General features: G+C 36.3%; 1 protein-coding gene across 1 annotated transcript in view; it reads left to right on the top strand.

Annotated features, from left to right (window-relative positions):
- The first annotated feature begins 2,124 nt into the window (after positions 1–2,124).
- LOC149795661 (FHF complex subunit HOOK interacting protein 2A-like) overlaps positions 2,125–26,327 on the top strand; it is a 108,248-nt gene continuing 84,045 nt past the window's right edge. Inside the window, exons 1-4 of the mRNA XM_089965502.1 lie at positions 2,125–2,258; positions 18,209–18,287; positions 19,186–19,358; positions 23,362–23,466. Of these exons, the coding sequence (XP_089821628.1) occupies positions 2,196–2,258; positions 18,209–18,287; positions 19,186–19,358; positions 23,362–23,466 (420 nt within the window). The 5' untranslated portion in view covers positions 2,125–2,195. The remainder of the gene's footprint in view (positions 2,259–18,208; positions 18,288–19,185; positions 19,359–23,361; positions 23,467–26,327) is intronic.

Raw genomic sequence — 26,327 nt, 5'->3', positions numbered from 1 at the left:
GTTACTTAATTAAATCTTCTCGAAAAACTCGAAGAACCTTTCTTTGTATTCTTTTAAGCTACTCTTAAAAGAAGAATATATAAAACGTACCAGCCAGAGATTAGTAAAACCATTCCTGACTTCGACTTGGATGCAGCTCAATAAACGATAACTGATTTGGAAACCATTTGTCATTGACTACTGCTAATGCGGTCAACCAGACACAGCAGAACATCTTTTAGAATGTACCAAATATATTGTTATCAGGAAGCGTACAATACGTACATTGTCCCAAACATAGAATATCTTCGTTACTAAATGGCAACCCCTTGCAATCGCCTGAGGCAAAAGCGGAGATATTCAGTGCAGTCCATGGATTCTTAAAGCGATAACAATGTTTTTGGTATATCTTTATATTTTCCTGATATGACCCCTGGTGCATATACATCATCTGAGTAAAAATCCCCTACCGTCAGCAAAGTCATGTATCAGCAATCAATACTTGTTAATTACTGTCTGATACTATTACAACAGCACAATTTTAATTATCATTATCTGTTTCATTACTCATATCATTCATATCATCTAAATAAATCTTATTTTTAATGAGTAGAGAACTCGAAATTAACTTATGTTTGTTGCTCTGTCCGCAGTATTGTTGTGATATTTTATATACTTTCTATGATGATGTTTGCAAATAAACACAGATTAAATAACTACTACAAATAATAATACTAATAAACATCAGTGCATAACTATATATTTTGTTCGAACTTTGCGACATTATAATGTAAAAGCAGAAACGTTGTTCAGTTTATCTTGCAATTCTTTGAATAATTCCGTCAGTCTCTTGCACGTGTATTAACTCTCTCAATTTCAAATGAAAGCCTTGTTGCTTTTGGCGTGTATCTATGGGTTTTAACAAAATAACTTTAATCAATCTGGTGTAAGAGCTTTTAGTTAATCAAAAGTTGGTCAATGGAAAATAAAAGAGTCACAAACTTATTTTTCTTATAAAGATTTGTCATGTTGAATTTTTGTCCTAGGAAAAAGAGGTAACACGAACACGTCCATTACGCGAGACTGCATAGTTACTGTCATGTTACGCACGTGGAAAAGTTCCCCTTGCCTCATTTTGAATAGTCTCGTGAGATGTGTGATTTTGGTGTTACCAAGCTTGTAAGGCTGAGTAACGGTGCCCCGTGTTTGGAGTGGCAAAATTACAACTTTTCGACGTTACTCCATTTGTGGACTGACGTCAAAGATTCGGACTTCGCTCTGGTTGGCCTTTGAGCTTACTGATCAACCGACCACTGACAATGATATTTGTATCTCAGAAGAGAATAAGTGATATCTAGTAGTTCTTTGAACGTTCAATCCCTGTATATAACAACAACAACAACAACAACAACAATAATAATAATAATAATAATAATAATAATAATAATAATAATATCTAGGTAGGAACAACATTGAATATAAACACTAATATATATATAAATCTTAATAAGTCACATAACATGTGACAAAGCACGTATATAAAACAACTATAATACAAATACACATAAAACACATACTGAACAAAACTGTAAATATTATGAATGTGACACAACTACACCAGCTATGCCATATGAGTACATTTATTGAGATGGAGTAAACACTGTTTCTATTTGTTAGGCGAAAAAGGAAGGAGTAAAACATATGTTGATCTACCAGTAATGACCCATAAAAGTTATTTTTAAAAAATTTATTTCCAATAGGGTTTTGATAAATCAATATTTTGAGGTAATATACATACTGAAAATTAACAAATTCTATATTTAAATGAACAAAGAAATTACAATTGAGAATTAAATTGTAAAATCTGATGTCAGAATAAGCATATAACTAAAAACATCTCACACTAATAAAGTGACATATCGTAATCATATTGCTGATGTTCTGTGCTAAATATAACGATGACATACAAGCAGACATATAATGCTCATTGGTTGCTTAAAATATATTTAGGACTAACGAACGACGAATAAACGAGCTAGGAAAGAGTCGGTAACCGTGATTGTGACGCATGCCATTCCCTATCCGGATCCGTAATTAAATTCATTCGCTGAACTGATTATTAGTTATAAAGTGTTACGTGTTTCCGGTTGTCAGACTTCGTTATGTCACTACATCAGTTCATCGAAAATAAGATGAAATTCTGTGTTGTTGGATAAATGTCTGTAAAAAAGAAAATGTTTTCGAAATTTTCAAGCATCCTGCAACATGCAGTTGATGCGGTAAGAATTTACTTTTCGAAATAGTTTGTCCACTGAATTGTATGAGAGAGTGTCAGCATCCGCAGCCAAGCCAGGCTGTGTGAACCGACTGTTAAGTTTCGTCCTGTGTGTTCATAAATGTGGTATAGAGTATGAAAAAGACTCTCTGATTCAGACTCTTGAAATTAGTCAAAGCATCGAGAAAGATTAGAAATCTACCAAAATTAATAAATAATTTCCTGATAAGTATCTATAATTTCCTTGTATAATTAAACGCTGTATTGTCGCGGCAAACGGAACGTCTGTTGTCTGACTATACCTCCCCGTTTGTTTGTATCCCCCAACCGAATTCAATAACGGAAACCTTTAATGTGATAAACAGTGCACAGAACATAGTCAATTCATTCATTGATTTATAATTTCTAACCTGAATGTGACGAGAGTGTCCCTAACACGCATTCTTTGCGTCTTTCATGCTTAAATTCTTTCCATACAAACAAGTGCCATGTTGCATACACTGTGGGCAAGTTGATATCCTCAAAGTTGTGACATAATTTATCCTGTTCGGTAACAGCCGGATAATTCTGTCAATTACCACCATGTTGAGATTTAACTGTCAGTCATGCATGTGGTATAAAATAATACAAGGGAGGACACTTCTCTCCTTTCTTGTGCAACCTATTTAAGAATCAACACTGATATTTCAAGCTACATTTCACATAGCGTAACAAATTTGGTACCAATGTTTAGCTCTGGCATTCAACTTTGTATGCCTATCCCAAGTTTGGCTTACTATCATACCTCTAAGGAATGCCAGACCATTTTCCCACACTACTGCTCGACAAGGCCATGATCGCACCCACTTAATATGCAAGAACAATGCGCTGAATGGAATACTGCCTTCTCATTAGCCAACTAAAAATAAGTTATAAATAATTGCATGTTGTAATTTTCTTTTAACCAATGAAAGGACAGGATTCCATTCAGTGGGATTTCACTAAACCCATTAAACCCAGAACCTTGCTTTTTTGTAAAGTGCATGCAATTCCATTTATCACAATATACAAAAATCTTAACAAACTTATTATATCTACACCACTGTTGGGCTTTTCTGTGCATCTAAGACCTCTGTCACCAATATTGGCACAAAACACTTATCAAATTTGACTAATTAATGAAAATAAAATACTGCAATCCTTACCATTTGAAAAGCGGCAGTTGTCAGTAGAACATTCTATTCCAAATTAATACTAATTTTGGTCAAACGGGATACTACCCATTTTTTTCATGACTCGCGATATGTCAGCCTATTCTGCACATGGCTTTGAAAAGATGTTATGTTAATGCATTGGGCAATGGAAATGAAACACATTACTTTGGACTCTTTGTCAGCATTTCTGTCGAGGAAGTAGGTAAAGTTTTTAGCTGGTTTTACAAAATTCAGTGTATTAATGCTTCTAAATGTCAAAAAATATTAAGTAAACTAATCCGATCTTGTATAAAAAAATAGTAAATGTTCAGCATTTTATAAAACATAAGCTATAGTATTTAATTTATTTTTTCGTACCCTTTAATTTTTCATACATAATCCAGTCATCAAAATCACAGTTATTTAAATGTATCATATATTTTTGTACGTATCACTTTGTATTTTTCGAAAAATCCATTAAGTTATCGGACATAAAATTTCTACTAAGAAGATTTACGTTTGCAAAAAAAGATTGATAATACCGTATTGCTATTTTGTTTTTACAAAAATTAATATTTATTGTTGGTGAGAAAATACAATGATTGATGCATAAGTTCTCTTATTGTCATTACAATATCTACTGGTGTTTATTAACAAATGGACAGAGGACTTCACAGACCATACCTTTAAATATTATCATCAATTAGTTCTCCTTAAAGTTCGTCACCGTAACAAAACACTACGTGCATTTTAAAATGAGTTTGGAAGCCCTTTGATGTTTTCTTATACAACAAAAATTACATCTCAGTACATGCTAAAGTGAAGACCACAGACCCTTGGTCAACTAGTCTTGATGTTTCATTATAGTCATACAAACGTAAAATATAAAAAACATTTCATTTTCTATCGTAAATTTGAAAGTCATGTACTTCGCGTTAAATCGATTAATATACATACATATACTATCTTTTAAGTGTTTGTTCTGTTTTGACTTAGATATAATTAACATTTTATTGCAAACCTATTTAATGATATAACCCTCTATTATCTTTATTGGCAAGTTCGAATAACAAGCAACGCATATGATCGCTTGTCCTTATAACAAATTCTTTATAGACAATGGCTTCAGTGGCTCAATGACATATTTTCATTTCCCAAAAAAGAGCCTTATTTCCCTACTGGCGGCCTTGCTGATTTGACCTGTTCAGTCGATTCTTGCCCTCAGTCTGGTTTCAACTGGAATAACCAAAGCACTAAGCATGTTTAATTACCATGTAAATAACACTGCATAACCAGGTGGTTGTTGTGACAATGTACATCGTAATTAAAATGAGAATTGTTGATTTAGTGGTGTTTGTTGATAAAAGAATATAGTAGGGTCATAATACATGAGGATTATCACAATTGGCAGGTAACTCTAAATAGTCTTTTTTTTCTCTTTCCAAAAGCTACAAATAAAAACTGCCCTGAATAAATATGATCTTGTTCATGGAGAATTTTTTTTTCATCTCTCTCTCTCACATGCGCGCACAGACACACACACACACACACGCTCATGTGCACTAACTAAAACATGATTTCAAGTTCTTTATTTTTTGTATGCAATTTGATAATGTTATTACTGCTGCTGTAAAAATAAAAGTTGCACTTAATTTCTTGACAATGTGGACTCATATCGTTGCATACAATTTACCAATAAATAATACCCATAACTAATACATGTTCAACCATCTTAATCATTTTGCTAGTCCTACATGTAAGACCTTCATGCTGATACTTATGTTTTGACATTTGTGTGCACTAAAACATAATAACATGTGATACATTTTACATGTAGGACTGTCATTTTGCCAACATTACACAACATAACAGCTGCATATGCTCAAAATGCAGACAAGCTTTCACACTGAGACATAATTCACTCTCTCTCTCTCTCTCTCTCTCTCTCTCTTTTAAGAATAACAAAAAAAAAATCTTTTTGAGAACTTTTTTAAAATTCTAATTAGATTCTTGAGTTGAGAGCAGAATGAGACAGAAACTATACTTTTACTTTGTACGTTTGTACTATTAGGTTGTCGAGTAGTGTGTGTTCCATAGAATTTGTTCAGGTACAGTCCCTTTATTTTTTGTACACGGTCAGAACCGTAAAAAGATAATTATTTTGCAAAAAAAAATTCGTACACTGAAATTAATAATTATTTTTTTGTGTACAAAATCTTACATGAAATACGGAATTATGTTGAAGAGAAACAACAATGAATAGGATGTAATGTGTTTACATCTCCTTTATGGTAAAAAAATTACTAAAGAATTTAGAAACAGAGCATAAACCCAGGAATTTCTTGAGAATATGTTTGAGCAGCAAGTTGACAAGTTGAAAAGCAAACGATAAAGTAGGTGTGGGACAAGTTCCTGGAAAATTAGAAACTTGGATTAAGATTCAGTATTCTTCTAAGGTAAACATTTCTGTTATTTAAATAATGTATTTATTTGTACAATTCTAAAAGATAAATATTAAATAGGTTTTTCAGGGTTACAAGTTCAAGAAGGTCATGGAATGGGTCTTCATGTTGTCATTTAGAAATCACATTTTCATATTCATTTAGAATGGAAATGTGGTTTTTTTTTTGTACACTTTATGTATGTCATGTTCCTTAATTAAAGGATGATCATTCTTTCTTAATACAAATTAGATTTTCGACCAAAAACAACACATGATAGAATGTTTACGGGAATGTCATATCGTTGCGCAGAATTACCCGATGCGCAGAATAGGCAGACATGGTAGTATGTTAGTCTTGATTGCAAAATATAACTGGTGAGTCATCTGTAGTTTGATGCTTATATACCGATGGTGACATACATGTCTTGTCAGGGCTATACATGAAATTTCAGTAAGAACCAAAAATGAGAAAACAGCTCATGATCCTATATGAATATGAAAGCATTGATAGTTAATCTGGGTCTGCCACAATAAGCGGTTTTATTGATGGAGATTTATAATGGGAATAGAAAGAGGGAATGTCATGAAAACTTTAAAATTTGTAACCATGTAGCAATTACAAAACAGTTTTAATAGGTACAAAATAACAACAGGTACCATGATAATACAGCAATCTGGGCTATATTGTAAATCATTACCCCCCTCATTTGCTGTCATTCTTTTCATGGACACCATACTGTATAGACGTCTGAAGCCATTTTGACTGAGAAATTAATGCCTGTGGACAACTAATATGCCACAGTTAGTGGTCTCTCCTTCTCTACAGTGTTTATAGTTCTCAGTGTTGTTACTGTCCGTTCATTTCTAAAACCGTATTGTATCTTCTTTTTTTTCTCCCCCTTAGAACTTCGTTCCTTGTGGGAATTCAGAGCTACTTGTTTTACCTGTGGTGGTAGACACCTTTACCTTAAATATTAACTGTATGGTACGAATAAGTCCCAATATTCTAGGAACAATAACAGGCCCCGCTCAAATGTTGAGGACATGGTTTCCTCCATTTTTTATGTTCAACTAGATAAAATAAGTTATAGCTTCATACAATGCTCACATTGACATTCATGTATTTGCATGTTACCTCAATCAACAGATGGGGGCCCAGAGTGGCCAGGTGGTCTAAAGCACTCTCCATTACGGATCACTGCCACCTCATCTCTGTCTGCGCCGGTTCGAGTCTCAGATTCAGACAATCTGGGTATGTGAGAAAGCTTGCCAGTAGCTTCTCGTGGGTTGGTGGTTCTTTCCAGGGGGTTTCCACTGGTTCTTCCTCCACCATTAATACTGGCCGCCATGTATAGCCTATTGTGCGCTGAAAATGGCGTTAAACCCCACAACAACAACAACAACAACAAACAGATAATCAGAACTTGAATATCTTGTTTCTTTCAGTAAATAAGGAAATACTTCAATGATAATTTCCATCTTTTGGTTATTTGTGATAAGTTTCACAACAACAAGGGACCACACCACTATATAAAAATGAAAAAAATGTCAGCAAAACAGTTTGTGGGGCAGTGGGGCCACATGAAGGCCTTATGGGATACACACACAGACTGTATCAAGTGCCCTAGGTGGACTCAGAAAAAATGAATTACATTTTGTAATTTGTGGTTGTGTTTGTGTGTGTGATTTGTATTTTTAACGTAGCTTTAAAAAATTTTCAGTCATTTTGCTATGATGTCTGCAGTGTGACAGTTTATAGTGATGTCTAGCACTTCCAGGTGAAAACTATTTTAGGTAAAAAAGGTAAAAGTTATCTGCTCACCTAGGTGGCACTAACAGGTTATAATGCCCATTTTATTGCCACAGTACCCAAGAACCCATAATGTGCTACATTGCAGGTAGCACAAGAGACATCAACAACAACAATACATTATTCCAAAACCGACGAAAACTGGCCCTCAGGTTCCCTCATTGTTAGTTTAGATTTTACTATGGTGAGTGAAAATCTGCCAGAAGGCTTGGACTGAAAAAGTTTTACATCCACTTCCATCAGAGTTCTGACCTCTTTCCTCTCCATCACCTGCCAGGTCTACAGTTCCGACATCAGGTGATCATTGTCTTGGAAGAATCTACTTTCAGTTGCTTCAAACAATCTGAAAAGTTACTAGCATATTTAGACTGCTTATATCATTTACAAGTTTCAAGGGTCTACAGATTTTTAAAATTTTTTTTTGGCAAATGCCTTCTTTGTTCTCCATTTGGATACCCATGAGTTGATTGATAACATCATAACCATGGGATCAACATTGCATCTGATATCTGTGCTGATCTTCAACAATCAGAACACAGCTTACCTTCTCCTTCCTTTGCCCAGAGTTCTTTTAGATGCAGAGCAGCACTTGTCCCTTGGTCATCAATCTAGGCACATTGAATTAACTGTTACGTTACAAGTCAATGCTCTTAAAATAAGTTACAGAATAGAGTGAAAAGCAGCAAGCTTCATAAAATTAAACAAATGATTTATTTACGTAGAATACAAAGAGAAAGTGATTTGCTCAATGCAGCAGCATACACTGTAGTCCTTGGACTTTTTCTTGGGTACTTTCTTGGACACCGTTGTTGTTGTTGTTGTGGGGTTTAACGCCATTTTTCAGCACACGATAGGCCATATATGGCGGCCAGTATTAATGGTGGAGGAAGAAACCGGGAAAACCCCGGAAAGAACCACCGACCCACGAGAAGCTACTGGCATGCTTTCTCACATATCTACATTGGCTGAATCTGAGACTCGAACCGGCGCAGACAGAGGTGAGATGGCAGTGATCCGTAACGGCGTTCTTGGACACCGTAGTCCTTGATCACTTTATTGGGCTCCCATAACAATAATACTGTGGAGGCCAAACATTTGACCATTGGACCAACCTTAACCATCTGCACAATAGGAGTTTGCATTTTAAAGGCAAGGAAACCACCCAGCTGTAGGTATTCCATGGTACTCCAGGCAAAATCATGGAAAACTCTTGAAAACACTAGCATAGATGACCATGAAGTATTCAGACTAATATTCATTTGTATATATTTGTGCATCTTTATTGTTGGAAATGACGTTTATTTGATCTGATACGTCTGTTTGCTGACCTGTTGGTTCCAATCTTCAAGATATTGATCATGTGCAGTGCATACTCAGCCATGTCTTTGTCAGCAAGGTGCATACCTGCAGTCCACACTTTGTTAGTTGGCAGTTGTTCACAGTGTGTGACATGGTCAATATATATAGAGCTCCACAACTACAGAAAGAGTCAGTATCCTGGCCCCATCAAACAAGGTTGACTGCACAACAAACCTGTCCTGTCCAGAAAAGGTTTAGGATGGTCCACAGATGTTGTGGAAGGTTGAAGCCAGGATGGCAGACAGTTGGCTCAGCTATGAAGACCTGGTTTACAACATTTGTCGAAGACCACTCCTCACTCCATGCTGAAATAGCCATTGTATCCTCTGGCAACGGACCTAACCAGATTGTATGTCTCGAAGACAAGCAGTCTGCTGGATGTGAAGTGATGTCCGTGTACAGTGGAAGTTTCTCACTGGCATAAATCTTAGCTGGCAGCTTTGTGGCTGCTTCCTGGTGATGGAGATGTGGAGGAGGAATGTTGCTGAGTACCAGCAGCCATGGTAAAGGAGTAGAACATAGTGTTTAGAAATTATGCACATTGTTATATTGAGCTGGATGACATTTAGCTTGGTATAGGACAATCGAGTCAGACAGGAGTGTACTTGGCTGTCGAATAATGCTGATGTCTTGAATGTCTGAGCACTAGTACCCCAGACTGAGCCAGCTAGATTATGGATTAGGTTATTTCAAGTGCTCAGTTTTGCTGCAGTTTTCTTCAGGTGGTTGTAGAATGTCAGTGACCTGTCCAGAGTCTTGTCAAGGTATGTTGTTGTTGGGTTGTGTTTTATGTGCTGCCCATTGAATCTTGGTTATGTGCCATTACCTAGAGCAGCCCCCTGATCTAACAGCAGCATATGACACGGTCTGGTGTGCAGGGCTGTTGTTGAAACTTTCCAGATTATTGCTGCACTGGATAGTTGAGACTATCTTCACAATATTATTGGCAGACCCTGCATTATTATTTGTCCAGTGAGCATCCACATTTGTTACCATGGCAGAGACGTTAGCATGATTTTTCAGAATTGGTATCATTCCTTTCTCGAAGTATGGCTGGAAACCCGATGCTATTTCCGAATATTGCATGTTTTATTCTTGCTTCTATTACTTCAGAATTATTAGCATGTGAAAGTCCTTTGTCACCGAAAAGGGTGTATTCAATTAACTTTCTGTCTGCTCATTGATGCCAACGATATTTTTTTAAATAATCAGTGACATTTCTCTTCAAATGAAGTGTACAAACAGTCTATAACTCCAAGGAATGACCGCTTTAAACTTTTATGAATTGCAGTTTGGTCATCTAAGCCATCAATCAGGTTTTCTATTCATATGTGACTGTCAGTGACTGGCAATTTGTGAAAAGAAAGCATTATTAAGTTTCAAAGTCAGATTTGCCATGTAGAAAAGATGGGCATGGTACCCGAACAATATGTCAGCAGTAATCTCATTTAGACTGGGATGTTCAGCAGACTCACAAGAACATTTCCTGTCATCAATCAACAAAGCCTCCCTCTCAGCAGAAGTTAGTTTTCAAGCCCAATCTTAGCAGCTTGTTGTGATGAGACAAAGAAAAATAACATCATAAACATTTACAATTTTGTAGAATATCAACGTCAAACATAGGTTTTCTACTGTAAATGTCTGTTTGGCATGCCCAATTTATTGATAGGGCAACTATCAGACAGAGATTGATAGTGGCGTTAAACAGGGCTGTGTTTTAGCCCCCACACTGTTCTCAAACTTCTTCAGAGGGTTCCCATGCTACTGGGAAATCGGGGAAAAAGTCGGGAGAAATGATAATTTTTTTCCTGACCGTGAGAAGTCCTTAAATTTTGTGAATATTGACGAAAGTCGGGAAAAACCCAGGAATTTTCCTGCACAACATGATTCCTGAAACAATTACGTAATTGAGACATAACTGAACTGATCATGAGTTAAATTTATAGAGTTCAGGCCAGAATATTAGGAGGTTTCAGTATGGATCATTTGGGTGCTTGCCATAAATATATTTGTTGAGACAATCCAAGGGCTCATTGGATTAGATTCATCTAGTAGACTTTTTGTTTCACAGACAGCTTGATATCCATATTCAAATTTTATGGAAGGTATGAAAACCAGTCTAGCATCACAAGAGACCAACATGGTGGCGTTAAAGCAGAGTCGCTTAGCGGATGGGCTAGCAGACTTAAACGTTGTTAAATCGAGTTATACCTGCATGAAATCGATATGAAAATTATTCATTTTCTCAGAAATGGTGAGAGTATTAATATCGTTATATCTTTAATCTGCTGAAAGACGATAAAACTAATGCGTTGATGAAACTTTAGCTGGTACTATTGATTTTGATAGCATGTCACACGAGCACACAGAATCTCACAACCGTCATTTTCAAATATTGTAGAAAATATATTAAATGAAAGTCGTATACTGGTTGTAATAAAAATACAGAAACGAAAGAGCACAGAAATTATATTTATTGTATCTCGTGACTACCACGTTGACATTTGCGCTCTCACGCAGGGAGCATACGAAGCAGAGAACCAGACTACTTTGCTTGATGAATCAGACTGGACAAGTTTCTTGTAGTTGTTCTCAAAATAAATATGTTGAGAATTATATGTTCTTTCTGGTTTTTAGAAAAGGTATCAGACTTTCATTTAATATAAATGAAATTTTGTACAGCAACATTAAAAAGGAGTTTGTTGTTGATATCACGTGACTATTGGACTTCGGATGTCGTTGTTTGAGATTTGTGAAGTCATGTGACTTAACGCAAATGGTGAGTACCAGGTCAGGTTTCATCTATGCTGAGTTTTGTCTAGTCTGTCAGCGGATTAGAGATATAATGATTATAATTCTTAACATTTTTGAGAAAATAAATAATTTTCCTATTGATTTCATGCAGGTATAGGTGATATAACCTAGTTTCAGTTTGCTAGGCCCGCTGGTAAGCTATCTTACGATGACAGCAGATTCCAAATTGTTTATATGTAATTGCTCTGAACCCACACACCATCCAAAATGTCCAAATGTGAAAAATGGGTTTGGAATATTCGGCAGAAACAAGCATTAATAATTTTTTTAATTTCTTAACTGAAATTTGGTGTGAAACTATTACACAGTTTCATGTAGCTTGAAGCATTGGTTTCAGATCATAAATGCAGGAGAAATTGGAAATTGTCATCCCCTTTATTATTTATTAAGAAACGATAAGAGTCCATGCATCAGTACAGGTTAAGGGACTGGTTTATTGAACTACAAGATGACAAGCTGATTTTACAGAAAATTCAGTTCTTGTTTATACAACAGTATACAATTTTGAAGGTTTTTTTGTCAAAATTTAAATCAACCCTTTTGTAAATGTATTTAAATGATGGAATTTTTAACCAAATCATCTTAAGGAGTTTAGGTTGGTTGAAAACTCTTGTTTGAGATTTTATTGGCACACATAATTTCAGGGTTAAACTTTTATCGTTACAAAATAAGATTCTAATACTTTGCATTTATTGTTTTTTTTTTCATACTGTGATTTGAAATGTTTACTTTGTATAAAATGCACACATATTGCTCTAGAATTCTTTAGAATTAAAGGTTTGAAAGGAAACAAAATAATTTATGCTTATTATGTTGTTTCCATGTAGCAACATAATGCAGGTCAGCAAAGTAAAGGTAGAATTTGTATTTTGTACATTAAAATGGCTTTAAATGTCAATTTATGGGAATATAGTCAAATTGTTTCGTGTGACTCATTTTGTGGTTTTCTACATGATCATCTTTTTTGACATTTATGTTTTGGAGAGTCTTGAAAGAGAAACATCTTCAGATATGGAAAATGCATGTTATATGTTATTTAATTCCATTCAGTAATGGCCATTTGTTAACAATGAAAAAATTAATTTTATTCTGGAAAATCCTGGAAAAGACATGGAAATTTATATTTAGAAAAGCGTGGGAACCATGTATTCACCATGATGCTCCAAAATGCAACAGAAGACCTTGATGACGAAGATGGCATCTATATCAGATTTTGCACTGATGGCAACCTCTTCAACTTAAGGCAACTTCAGAACTTCTCTTTGCAGATGATGCGGCCCTTGTTGCCCACACAGAAGCTGCCTTACAGCACATAACATCCTGCTTTGCAGAAGCTTGTCAGCTCTTTGGACTTGAGGTCAGCCTAAAGAAAACTGAGGTACTTCATCAGCCTGCAACCAAGGAAGAGTACCAGCCACCAGGCATCTTCTTTGACCAGACAGAGCTTTTAATGTAGTCCACCAGTTCACCTACCTGGGCTGTGTGGTATCCTCTGATGCCAAGATCGACAAAGAAATAGACTGGCCAAGGCAAACAGTGCCTTCGGCAGACTCTATAAACGAGTTTGGTACAACGCCAGTCTCAAGAGAGATACAAAGATTAGTGTCTACAGAGCTGTCGTACTGACCACCCTCCTATATGGCGCCGAATCTTGGGTCACCTACAGCTGCCTCCTCTGCCTCCTTGAATGCTTCCATCAGCGCTGCCTCTGCACCATCCTCAACATCCACTGGATTGACTTCATCACCAACACTGAAGTCCTCAAACAAGCAGGGATCACCAGCATTGAGGCCATGCTCATGAAGATACAGCTACGCTGGGCAGGGCACGTGTCCAGGATGGAGGATCATTGCCTGCCAAAGACTGCACTGTATGGTGAGCTGTCCACTGGCCACCATGACAGAGGGGCACCTCGAAAGAGATATAAAGACTCCTTGTAAGAGACTTTCACCACCTGTGGCATCGATCACCACCAATGGGCATCACAAGCTGCTGACTGTGAAAGCTGGCGGCGTACAGTTTACCAGGCTACTGCCACTTTTAAACAAAACAGATGGACAAGCTTGGAGGAAAAACGATGGCGAAGGAAAAACCGGGAACCATCGACAGCACCTACCACAAGCCAGACATTTCCCTGCAGCCTCTGTGGACGGATGTGCCTGGCACATATTGGGCTCTTAAGCCACCAATGCGCATGCAATAGACGTGGGCATCCCGCTTCCTAAATCTTTGCAAGCAAATTCAAGTCAACAATCCTAGGCTGGCTAATATATTGGCAGACTCTTTGTCATGCAAGTAGAAACTAATACAAACAGAATGGTCTCTTCATCCCTTGGTTTTCATCAATAGATACTTGGTGGGATCAACCTGTGATGGACCTGTTGGTTTCAAGGTGGAATGCAAAATCCTAACCTTTGTCTCAACCAGTCCTGGATCCAAAAGACCTAGTAATCAGTGCTTTTTCTTTAGATTGGAATGGCACTTCTCCAGTACCTCAAGTTCAGAAGGTGACACAGGAATCAAAAGAATCGGAGTGTCTCCTCATTTAATTACTCCATTCAAATGGGCAGTTTTTAACCAACCTCATCAATCTCACAACAGAATTGCTAGGAATTGAGATATTCCCTCATCTGCATTAAGCAACTGTGATGCAGGTTGTTTCATCTCCACCCAGAGCTGCTGAACCTGCACATGTGAATCTTATTAAAATACACTCTTAAGAACAACAGTGTTCACTACAAGAGAATCCATCAAATGAGAAGGCCATCCACCTTAGAGGCATGTGAAGGCAATGAAATGTAATCTCTTTGGAGCACAAAAGAGCACTTTATATCAATGTAGGCATCCAAACCTGACTTCATTGACTCTTGAAATACCCCAAGAACACACAAAAGATTCCATCTACACATTAGTGAGTGAGATACCGGTCTCTGAAGCTCAAAATACCTGATGAGATCAGCAAAACATGTCCAACCCATTGACATAACCCCAGCCTGCTTATAGGATTTAGAATGTAAAGTGGAGAATTTTCTATGATTGGTTCAACTGGAAACATTGTTTTTCAACTAGTAGTTGAGAAACAGCACCAATCGCAATTAAACCTACCATTCCACAATCACTGGTACACGGTGGCTATCAGACAAACCAGGGAACTATCCAATCTTCTGTTCACTTTGGATTTCACCTTGCTCAAGTGGAATTTATCAAGGGTATTTACCTGGCTTAACAAGACATCATTTGAATGGCTCTAAAGGGCTTAAATAGTTCACCTCATATAAGTCCTTCCTCCTCACTGCTTTGATGATCAGCAGGCAGAATCAGCAAATGTATTTCCTTTTGGTGGACCCATCTAGATGCAGTTCCAACAAGATGAACCAGTCTCACTTATGAATTCCCTGCTTTGATGCCAAGAACAGGCTACTGTTCACGGGAAATAACATTGTTAATAATTCCTGTCTATTCTGGACACTTCATTTCAAGGTCATCTACAGGACCCATTTGAAGTGGTATTTAGGAAGACTGAGCACCTTTGCGTTGAGGAAATCATTTTGCCTTAAAAGAGGGGAAGGATGATATATCAACATGGACACTTTCATCCTGAATATAGTTAGGTATCTGTTCCTCAGTTGGACTGAACCCACACATGAATTTGCTTTGCATGTTTGCTTACAAAGCTAGGACAGTTGCCATACACACTGCATGTGAGTGAAACTGTTCTCTAACTGTAATTATCCATGCCATGGGATGGAGATCCGAGTATACTTCTCCAGTCTTATCAGAAATCATTCATCCAAAAGGTTCAATTCAGTTGGGAGGAACCTTTACATGTGGTGCAGAAGTTACCTTTATGGGTCATTCAACAGTTTCATAATGATGCAGCTTCAGGATTTCTACTGGATTTGCAGGAGGTAACATTTTTCCCATTCGAAGCCACTCCCCATCATATGGAGTCTATTTCCAGTTGGATTATCAAGAAACCATCTCACATTCCTTAAGAGACCAGATATGGTCTCTCTGCAGTAAGGGAATGTTTCTTCCTCCACCTCTTACCTGTTCTCCTAAGGTTTTATAATTGGGTAATGTATTTTGAAGACGAAACCAAATATGTCTAGTAAAATAAGTTTCTTCGATAATACTTACCAAATACTAACAGACATATACCCTCCCAGCCTCACTGCAATTGCATCCATTTGGAGGTCATGCCTTCCTCTTCAGTAGCAACAGATGATTTCACAGGATTTGGTGACAGTCATAGTATCAAGTGGAGATAAGTCTGTCTAACTGCTTACCCAGCAGTTAACCTTTAGTTTATTAGCTAAACTGTTTTAACCTGGTCGGGCTGGACTTGTTAGGTAGTCGTAATTCTTCTAAGGTATTATGAATGGAAAAGTATTAACAAAGAAACATATTTTACTAGAAATAATTCGTTTCTATCTGATTGTTGCTAGGAAGTCCCTAACATATTGGTGTTTCAAAAAAAAATGGAAGCTCACAACATATACAGGCAGACAGACTGCTCACTCTCTGTTTCTGGTTTCTTGAACAGTCCATTTCAGTAAAAACTGTGTTGTCTGCATTTGCCTAATATTTGCAGTGTCTAGTTTTTATTTTTTTAAAAAACTTATGGACAGATAAAAAGGATGAAATCTTGTATAAATGTTTTCAAAGGGATGTAACTCCTCAATTTACATTATTATTGAGATTATCTAAGATGAACTACATCACATCAGTTGTTTGAGAACATATACACACCCATGCAGATATGGCAGCCATGTTACTAAAGAAACCTCCATTTTATTCAAAATGCCAAAATGCTGACAGTGTTAGAGCCTCCCTTGCAGCAGGTTAAAAATTATAATTTGATGACTGAAATGACAAAGTTTTGTGCATTTTTCATATCAGGATAGTGTACCTCAGATGTCATGGAGGTGCACTTGCTCTTTCTCTTTGCGTGGAAGTCTGGAACCTCCTCTGATGGGCAGCCTTGGAGGTCACACTCTGAGTCTAATATATTCCAGGCAAGAGGAATATGCTATTTGAAGTTTGTCCAGACAGGTGGGGTCATGTGTTCATCACAGAAAGGTCTCTACACGAGTCAGTAGAAGATTCCCTTTTCCTCGGGGTGGGGGGGGATGGGGGGCTCTTAGTAAACTTGTTGCTAAGAGACTGAACATCAAGTTCCCCTTTAATGTTCGTCCAGTATCAGATCAGATGGCCATGGTAGTGGATGCTTGTGTTCACTTGTTCATCAGTATGCGTACACCTTCCCACCTTTCAAACAGTTCATCAGGAGTTTTGCAAGACTCACTGTGGTCCCAGTGGTAGAGGAACCCAGGAAATTTAAATGGAGGAGGAACCTGCTGACACAGCACAGAATCTGTCCTCCACAACAACCCATAGATTCTTGATCTTCACACTTGGCTTATCTCAAGTGATCAGTCCACTAGAACCAGTTTTCAAGCTAAGTTGTCAGTTGCCAATTTTCTTCTCTTTTTGAAGAAGGAAAATGTTTTTTGCTCATTATTATGGGCTATAGGGCAGCCTTCTTATGGGCTATATGACAGCCTTATTATGGGCTATAGGGCAGTCTTATTTTGGACTATAGGGCAGCCATTTCAAACACTCAAGTTCTCATGGGGGGGTCTGTCAATGGGTTGGACATGTTTTGCTGATCTCATCAGGGTTTTTGAGCTTCAGAGACCGGTATCTCACTACTAAGGTCTAGATGGAATCTTTTGGGTGTTCTCATAACCTCTTTATGAACCTTGAGTGAAGTTTTTTTGGGAACCTTACCCACAAGACTTTTAATACTGTCCTTCATGAGATTGAGAAGGGTCATGCCTTGTCAAATGAAAATGGTTGTTTACCATTCAACAGCAAAATATAAATCGTGTTTCTCTTTGCCAACTGGGATTTCTGGCTAAGAATCAGCTACTTCATTGTCTCCACAGCCTTTTGAGTTTCCCATTCTTTTTTGTATCTGCTGGGGATGATCAAGATAGGTTCCATTGCCCAGTTAGGGCTTTAAGGTTTTCTTTCACTTCTAAGGGAAGAAGGAAGGGTTGAAAACATCTCTTCAGCCCATTAAGGGTTACTCTGATATTTTGGCAACACCAATTGGAGGAGGGAACAATTTGATTAGTAAGGGGACTATAAGTCCTGGAAAAGAAAATCAAAGCATTTGTAGCAGGTTAGTATTACATAATTAAAATTAGCCCCCACCCCATACAGTTTGAGAGTACATATAGTAATGCATTTTATTAAATATTTTTTAAACTGAAAAAATTGGGGAAATATTTCAGACTTTTGGCTTGCTTATCATTTCTGCTACATGTGTGCATTTTTGGATTTTTCAGTTGGCTCCCCCTCTGTCCTTGCAGGAAGAATTTGTTGTTCATTGGAAAGCTGTGACATCATACTTTTTTGACAATAAAGGTAAGTCTTACTAGATAGGGGTAGGTAGTTTAGCTTTTGAAAGTGTTCTCATTAGTATCTCATTTTACACTCTAATTGTTAAATCCTGCCAACAAAATTTGTGGGCATTACAGTGTATTGCTTTTTGTCTGTTCTGGCAGGTTTGCTTTTGTCAGTTTTGGTTTCTGGATGATAACTTTTGTTCTAGTGAACAGATTTCATGACAGCATGGTACATACATTCCCCTTTTTCAAGGGCGAAACCCTGTGGATTTTTGAGAGTATGTAATGTGTTAGCATGCATGCACAGTAAAATCTGATTTGTGGTGTTGTTGCCATGAGCAACCACTTGTCATATGACCAAAATTGCAATGTTTGAATATATAAGTGCACTGTCAGGAGTGAGCACTTGTTAAGTGCTACCAGTGACCATTAGTTTTGGCAAAATATGTGTTTCAGCATTGCAGTAAAGAACTGTCATGAAACCAGATATAAACACCACAGACAGACCCTTTCTTTAATCCTTTCAACTGTAGTTGAGTCTGCAGGTTGGGTGTAAATCTTGAATGCACCTTAAAATAGTTGGCTCTTTTTGACAAAGGTTCCGTTGATTGTAGCTGATGTTTTGCTTTTTAAATAATTAGTTTCAACAATTTGACTTCAGTATGTTCTCAGAATTAAATATTTTTTTATGAAAGGAGGACCAGATTTAAAATCTGCCATATTTAGAGAGGGATATTTGATTTTCAACCAATCTGTAAGCCCCCATCAACAAACCCAACCTTTCAAGCTGATCTGCATTGAAATCAGGATAATCATGCATCTGATAAAGTTAGGGTGATTTTAAAAAAATGCAAGTTAATTGCTTTGTTCTTAAGAATTTGAGATAATCATATATGAATACCATTTGTTTTGTTAAGGTGAGAAGGTTCCAGTAGAACAGACAAACATCCCCGCACACCTGGAGCAAATGCTGATACTTTTACAGGAGGAGGAGGACAGTCAGACAGAGAGGGGAATGTATGGTCCCTGTCTTGAGTACCTCCTCCAACATAAGCTTCTGGAGACACTGTACTCACTTGCCAGAACAGATGTAAGTCCCAGTATGCCCAGAAATGCCCTAAATGACAATAAAAAATAGGTTACCGGCAAAATTGCAACTTTTTGTTTAGTAGAAGTCTTCTTTTGATTCATAGAATGAAACAAGTACTAAAATTAATTATTTTATTAATAATCAACCTGGATACCTCCACAAAGTCATAATTTGCTTCCAGTTTGGCTTGTTGGAATTTTAGGAGGGAATTCTGTGGGAATTTCTCTATGTAGCAATGTAATTTGTGGCATTTATAATGGATTTATAATCATAAAAATTAGCACCAGATTATATTTTTTTTAATGTATTTGGATAATTGCTCAATATAATTTTTGGACATCTTTTTAGTTTTAATTTATCACTTAATCTGTCATTATGGTAAGAAAATCTAGTGAGAATTTATACATAATTGATTGACAAAGAATAGAATTTCATTAGATTTGGAATATAGATTCACCCAAGTACACAAAAATCATCTCAGTAAGGTTCATTGTCAGGGTCACAGAAAATTGACACTTGGCAAATTTTAGAATTTACACCTTTATGTACATGCATTATAATACTCTGGCATTATTATGTGCTCATTTTTGTCTCCATTAACTTTACATTGTCAGAATCGTGCAATAGTTTACGATATTGACCATCTTCATATTGCACAACATGTGTGCCCAATAGTAGTATATTAGGAATTACTTTATAAACAAATCATGTACACTCATGTAGTAGATGCTTTACATTTTGGTTGATTAAATTTGTTTTTGAATTAACTAAAGCAGCTGTTTCGTGGACTGCCACATACCAGCTGCTTTGCAATATTCCGTGTTAACTTTTTTGATCCAGTGTTTCAGAATTAGGCTAACGATAAGCACCAGACAGGTCATAAAATTGCTGGGGTCCCTGCAAATGGCATGCAAGTGACAAGGCATAAGCATGGCTTTAGCTGGTAATAAGAATGGCAAAAAACATACTTAACTGTTTTACATACTGAATTTCCTCAAAATGTACTTTGTTAGTTCTGCAAATCCGAATTACATGAGCTATGTTGTGGGTTGTAAAGTTTGATTACACATTTCAAAATGGTACTGTAATTTTGACTACATTCCCAGAGCAGTTACATCCTCCTTAGTGCACTCAAAATGAAATGAACATTATATTCCAAAGCGTCTTTTTGATAATTGCAGTTGAAAGAGTTCATAATTTTCCCACATTATGATTCCAAACATTCAGTGATAGAACAGAAACACACACACAGATGAGCCAAGATGCTGCTCCCACACTGCACAAATCAGAGGTTACTTCATGTAGAATGGACACAGTTAAATCCAATCCATAATCACAGAATTTAGTAGAATCGACAAAAATACCAAAATCTATTCATTCCAGACCAATTGGAAAATTTGTTGCAATGCACATTCATTGACAAGATGACTCTAAATTTCAGTTTTAATAAGACGAAAATGACAGTTTCTTTCAAAAGTGATGTTGAACGTGCAACTAAGATCAAATTTAGCTGGGCGGAGTTACGTGCACATTGTGTAATATTTTTGTTGTGTACTGCTGAATATGCACTTGTGTATTTAGTTTAGAATACAGCATAAATTCTGACACTTTGTTTCTTGTAGTGTATTTTTGTTTATAAAATTAAGCCTTTGGTACAATAGGAAAATGTGCATATAATAAAAAGGTTACTGCATTTGCATGGGAAAATATGAACTTGTTTTGTTGGATGGATATACTGAACTCCCAAAGTCCTGCAGTATGTCTCTCCAAAAAAACTTGTTCATATTTTTCCATACAAATGCAGTGACTTATAATGGTAGAATTTTTTTAACTCTGTTTGTTGAATATGAAGTAGAACTAAACTCTTTGTTTAAGCTATATGAGAGAGCTTGTAAGAATGTATAGACTGAACAAAATCATTTAAATTTTGTCTTTTGTGAGATACAATCAATTTAGTAGTTATCAAAAGTGCCCCTGCCAAGAGTGTTCTTTCCATGTACGACAGGATCTGTGACATCGTATGTTGGTTACTGATTCAGTTAAGAGCTGGTGTTAATTTAAGAGGGACAAAATGTGTTGTAGTTGATTGCAGAAACAATTCCAACAGTGCATAAACTTGTTTTCAAATTTAGGATAACGTTTTGTCAAATTCACCAGAAAGAAATGATTGGTGATAAAGTATTTTGTTTTTGTGAACATATAATTCTCATGTTAAGAGTGACTGAAAATTGAACTCTGTTTCCCAAAAATTGCACTGAAAATGTACACATTTTTGTTTTGTTATGGATTATGAACCCAAGTGAATATGTTGATAATGTTTGTGAATGTTTACTTGAGACGTACAAATTAATAAAAATGAGGAAATAAAAATTACCTGCCATACAGTATGTTCATTGACAGAAAGTCCATAAATGAATAAGAGGTCAGGTTGGTATTAAGTTGAAATCTGACAACTGATATGAAAAATTGAAAAGAAACAGAAGGGCATATTGACAGGTGCTTTTCACATAAAGATTTCTCATGTAGTTCATCCTGAATGAAAATGGCAATGTTTAGACCTCATGTTAACCGTTGTGAAAATCTTGTTATTGCTTTTTCCTCCAGAATGTTGTAGCAACATGGGATTTTCACTGAATTCCTGTGATATGTTGTTGGTCCTAAAGTGCAATTGAAATTAACCAAACACCCAACTAAATGAAAATGGTCTGATCAGGCTTACAGTATGTCAAGCACAGTAGCATGAAATCTTGTTATGGCAACTTCTCATAACTGATTTGATCGTATAGACATAGGGTTTTCACTTAAATACCCTTTTTTTTTAAAATTTTGTCCTAAATAATAAAGGTGCTGATACCAATGTGACCTTCCAAAATTTTTATTATCTCATTATACAGTAGTTGCTCTCTTGAATAGAGAGCTGTACCATCAAGTTTTTATATTGAGATAAAAACCTACACAAAACAACACTTCTTGGAATATTTAGTTGTTCCTGTAAATAAATGACCCAACCAGAAAATGAATGTCTTGATGGGCAGCATGAGAAGCTTTATATAGTTACTGTTTCTGAAGTTATGTTTGTGTTGGGATTTTCACAAAAACACTTGCAAATGAATGAAATTGGCAGCCATCAACATGGCACTATAGCAATCATCTCCAAAGTCTCATCACTGCTACTTTTTGTATGAATGGTGGCATTTTCACAGAGCACTTCTTGTGTATGTAATTTGTTCAGAATACGATTGGTGCAGATCTGAGTGACCAACGTCTTTTGACTTTTGTGAAGTAGTTTTACAGCCTGACCTAATTGACCTCAGGGGTCAAGTCAGAGGTCATTGTTTGCATTTTTATGCTTTATTAGGCCTCTGAATACAGTGCCTTGTACATACGTAAATGAACTTATATTTTTACCAGATTGTCTCATTTTAGTTGCATTCCAAAAGGTTGATAGTCAGCTTTCTGATGTTGATCATTAATGTCAAAGGTCTTGACTCGGCTTTTAACTTTACTTGCTGAAATGTGAGCATGATAAAGCAACAGGTTTCAATGGATTTTAACAAACTGAACATGTATATCTTGATGTTACCTGAGAATTATTGTTAATTTGAATTATCTTCTATCCATTATATCAGGTTCATGGTCAAAAGACAGCACTTTACAGCTATCTTGTGAATATATTAACTCAAATATAAAAATTAGTTTTTGTTTCCAAATTTAGAATGTTGGAGTTTCTCAAGAATATCAAACTGAAATGGTTTCAATACTTGGCAATTAAAGAGCTTAAGAGAATGATATGAATTATTTTGTACCAGCAGAACATGAGTTCTTTTCGACTTAAAATGTACTACCAAGTATTTTTAAGTTGAAATTTCAGTCCTTTTTTTTCTTTAAATATTTTCACAACATACAATATCAGGAATTAATGACGGCTTTGAAAATTCAGTATCATTACCATATTTGTGAAAGTTCTGTGATTTTAAAAACATTGTGATTGACTTATTTTCAGTATCCGCCAGGGATGAAGCAGATAGTGCTTGCATTCTTTACAAGACTGCTGTCCAGGATAAAGCAGCCATTATTACCACACATCAGTGTTCATAGAGCTGTCCATGTAAGTAACATGCCATATGATGTGAATTAGTGGGGTTGGAAGTACAGAGAGATTTATGTAAATTTTTTTAATAATTGTGTCATAAATCCATCCATTATTTTTTATTTTACATATTGTTATATTATGTCATAACATTACACAAAGTAGAAGGGACATGTGCTACTTCATGTATATAGTTACATGCTTACAAGACTAGTCCGGCTGCAAACTGCACAGATCCAAATATCAGTTTATTAGTAGTAATCATTAGCACATTATTGGATGGCAGATCAGGGTCTGTTGTGTAGCACATTATTGGATGGCAGATCAGGGTCTGTTGTGTTTGCATTTGGACTTGACTTGTAAGCGAGTATATACAGTAAGTTATACTGCTAGGCTATTTTTTGTTGAAATATTGTAAATCTATTGAACAAAAATATCTATAGTTTCTAAGGTGATAAATAGGTGCTTAGTTAATTTGATATTAATATGTAGAATAAATATGCTTGCTTATAAATTGGATCCAGCTTTAAACTGCATTCACCCAGATCTACCATTACATAATGTGCTGGCAGATCTGGGTCTGTACAGTTTGTTAAGACTAATCAGTAGAACAGACAACATGGATCCTGATCTGCCAGTGCGTTATGATATGTTGTCAATGTTATTAGCTTTCCTTAAACAGTGTTTATTCATTTTATCTGATAGATTTCATATATACAAGCACTTTACATCCCCTGCTTGCAACTGACCTGTACAATAAGGCTATGTCGGGACTGATTCATTTCCCCAAGAAGAAGAATAACTTCATTGGTCAGTGTGAAGAATTCATTACGACAATTTTAATTCTCAATGATATTCAGTCTCCTGATTTAAAAAAAAAAATAACAAAAAATTTCCGAGCTGTTTCACATGATAAGACGGCCATACCAGTGGCTTAGTGGTTAGAATGTCTGCCTCAGATACAGGAGGTCACGGGTTCGAACCCCGGCTGAGTCATACCAGAGACTTATAAAAATGTTACTAACAGCTGCCTTGCTAGGCCCTCAGCATTAACAGGTGAGTGTTAGAACTGGTCGGCCTGGTCCCAGGATAATGTGACTGGGTGGGGCATGATGCTACATGTCTATGGCATGATGTTCCAGTTCTAGACATCACTATAAACTGTCACACTGCAGACATTGTAGCGATATGACTGAATTTTTTTAAAGATATGTTAAAAACCCAAATCTCAAACATATTGCTTGCAGCATAATATACATTGGCTTTGTAGATGTATCATGAAAAGCATTGTCCTTAAGATAAAACTAAGTCACTGTTGCCTATTTAACCCCTTTGTGTTTAGATCATTTTCTCTGACACTGTTGCCTATATAACCCTTTGTGTTTAGATCATTTTCTCTGACACTGTTGCCAATGTAACCCTTTGTGTTTAGATCATTTTCTCTGACACTGTTGCCCATGTAACCCTTTGTGTTTAGATCATTTTCTCTGACACTGTTGCCTATGTAACCCTTTGTGTTTAGATCATTTTCTCTGACACTGTTGCCTATGTAACCCTTTTTTGTTTAGATCATTTTCTCTGACACTGTTGCCTATGTAACCCTTTGTGTTTACATCATTTTCTCTGATGCTGTTGCCTATGTAACCCTTTGTGTTTAGATCATTTTCTCTGACACTGTTGCCCATGTAACCCTTTGTGTTTAGATCATTTTCTCTGACACTGTTGCCTATGTAACCCTTTTTTGTTTAGATCATTTTCTCTGACACTGTTGCCTATGTAACCCGTTGTGTTTAGATCATTTTCTCTGACACTGTTGCCTATGTAACCCTTTGTGTTTAGATCATTTTCTCTGACACTGTTGCCCATGTAACCCTTTGTGTTTAGATCATTTTCTCTGACACTGTTGCCTATGTAACCCTTTTTTGTTTAGATCATTTTCTCTGACACTGTTGCCTATATAACCCTTTTTTGTTTAGATCATTTTCTCTGACACTGTTGCCTATGTAACCCTTTGTGTTTAGATCATTTTCTCTGACACTGTTGCCTATGTAACCCTTTGTGTTTAGATCATTTTATCTGACACTGTTGCCTATGTAACCCTTTTTTGTTTAGATCATTTTCTCTGACACTGTTGCTTATATAACCCTTTTTTGTTTAGATCATTTTCTCTGACACTGTTGCCTATATAACCCTTTTTTGTTTAGATCATTTTCTCTGACACTGTTGCCTATGTAACCCTTTGTGTTTAGATCATTTTCTCTGACACTGTTGCCTATGTAACCCTTTGTGTTTAGATCATTTTCTCTGACACTGTTGCCTATGTAACCCTTTGTGTTTAGATCATTTTCTCTGACACTGTTGCCTATGTAACCCTTTGTGTTTAGATCATTTTCTCTGACACTGTTGCATATGTAACCCTTTTTTGTTTAGATCATTTTCTCTGACACTGTTGCCTATGTAACCCTTTGTGTTTAGATCATTTTCTCTGACACTGTTGCTTATGTAACCCTTTTTGTTTAGATCATTTTCTCTGACACTGTTGCCTATGTAACCCTTTTTTGTTTAGATCATTTTCTCTGACACTCTTGCCTGAAGAGTAATGCAGCTTGATATGTAGGTGCTTCTTCAGTTGAAACTGTCATTTTTACCTATATTCATGCAACTGTGATCTACCTTAACTTAGTTTCTAGAACTGTCATTTTTACCTATATTCATGCAACTGTGATCTACCTTAACTTAGTTTCTAGAACTGTCATTTTTACCTATATTCATGCAACCGTGATCTACCTTAACTTAGTTTCTAGAACTGTCATTTTTACCTATATTCATGCAACTGTGATCTACATTAACTTAGTTTCTAGAACTGTCATTTTTACCTA

Source organism: Sinohyriopsis cumingii, chromosome 7, assembly GCF_028554795.1.
Source record: "Sinohyriopsis cumingii isolate HCF-2022 chromosome 7, ASM2855479v2, whole genome shotgun sequence".
In the NCBI taxonomy this organism is placed as follows: Eukaryota; Metazoa; Mollusca; class Bivalvia; order Unionida; family Unionidae; genus Sinohyriopsis; species Sinohyriopsis cumingii.
This window is presented reverse-complemented; position numbering and strand designations above follow the sequence as displayed.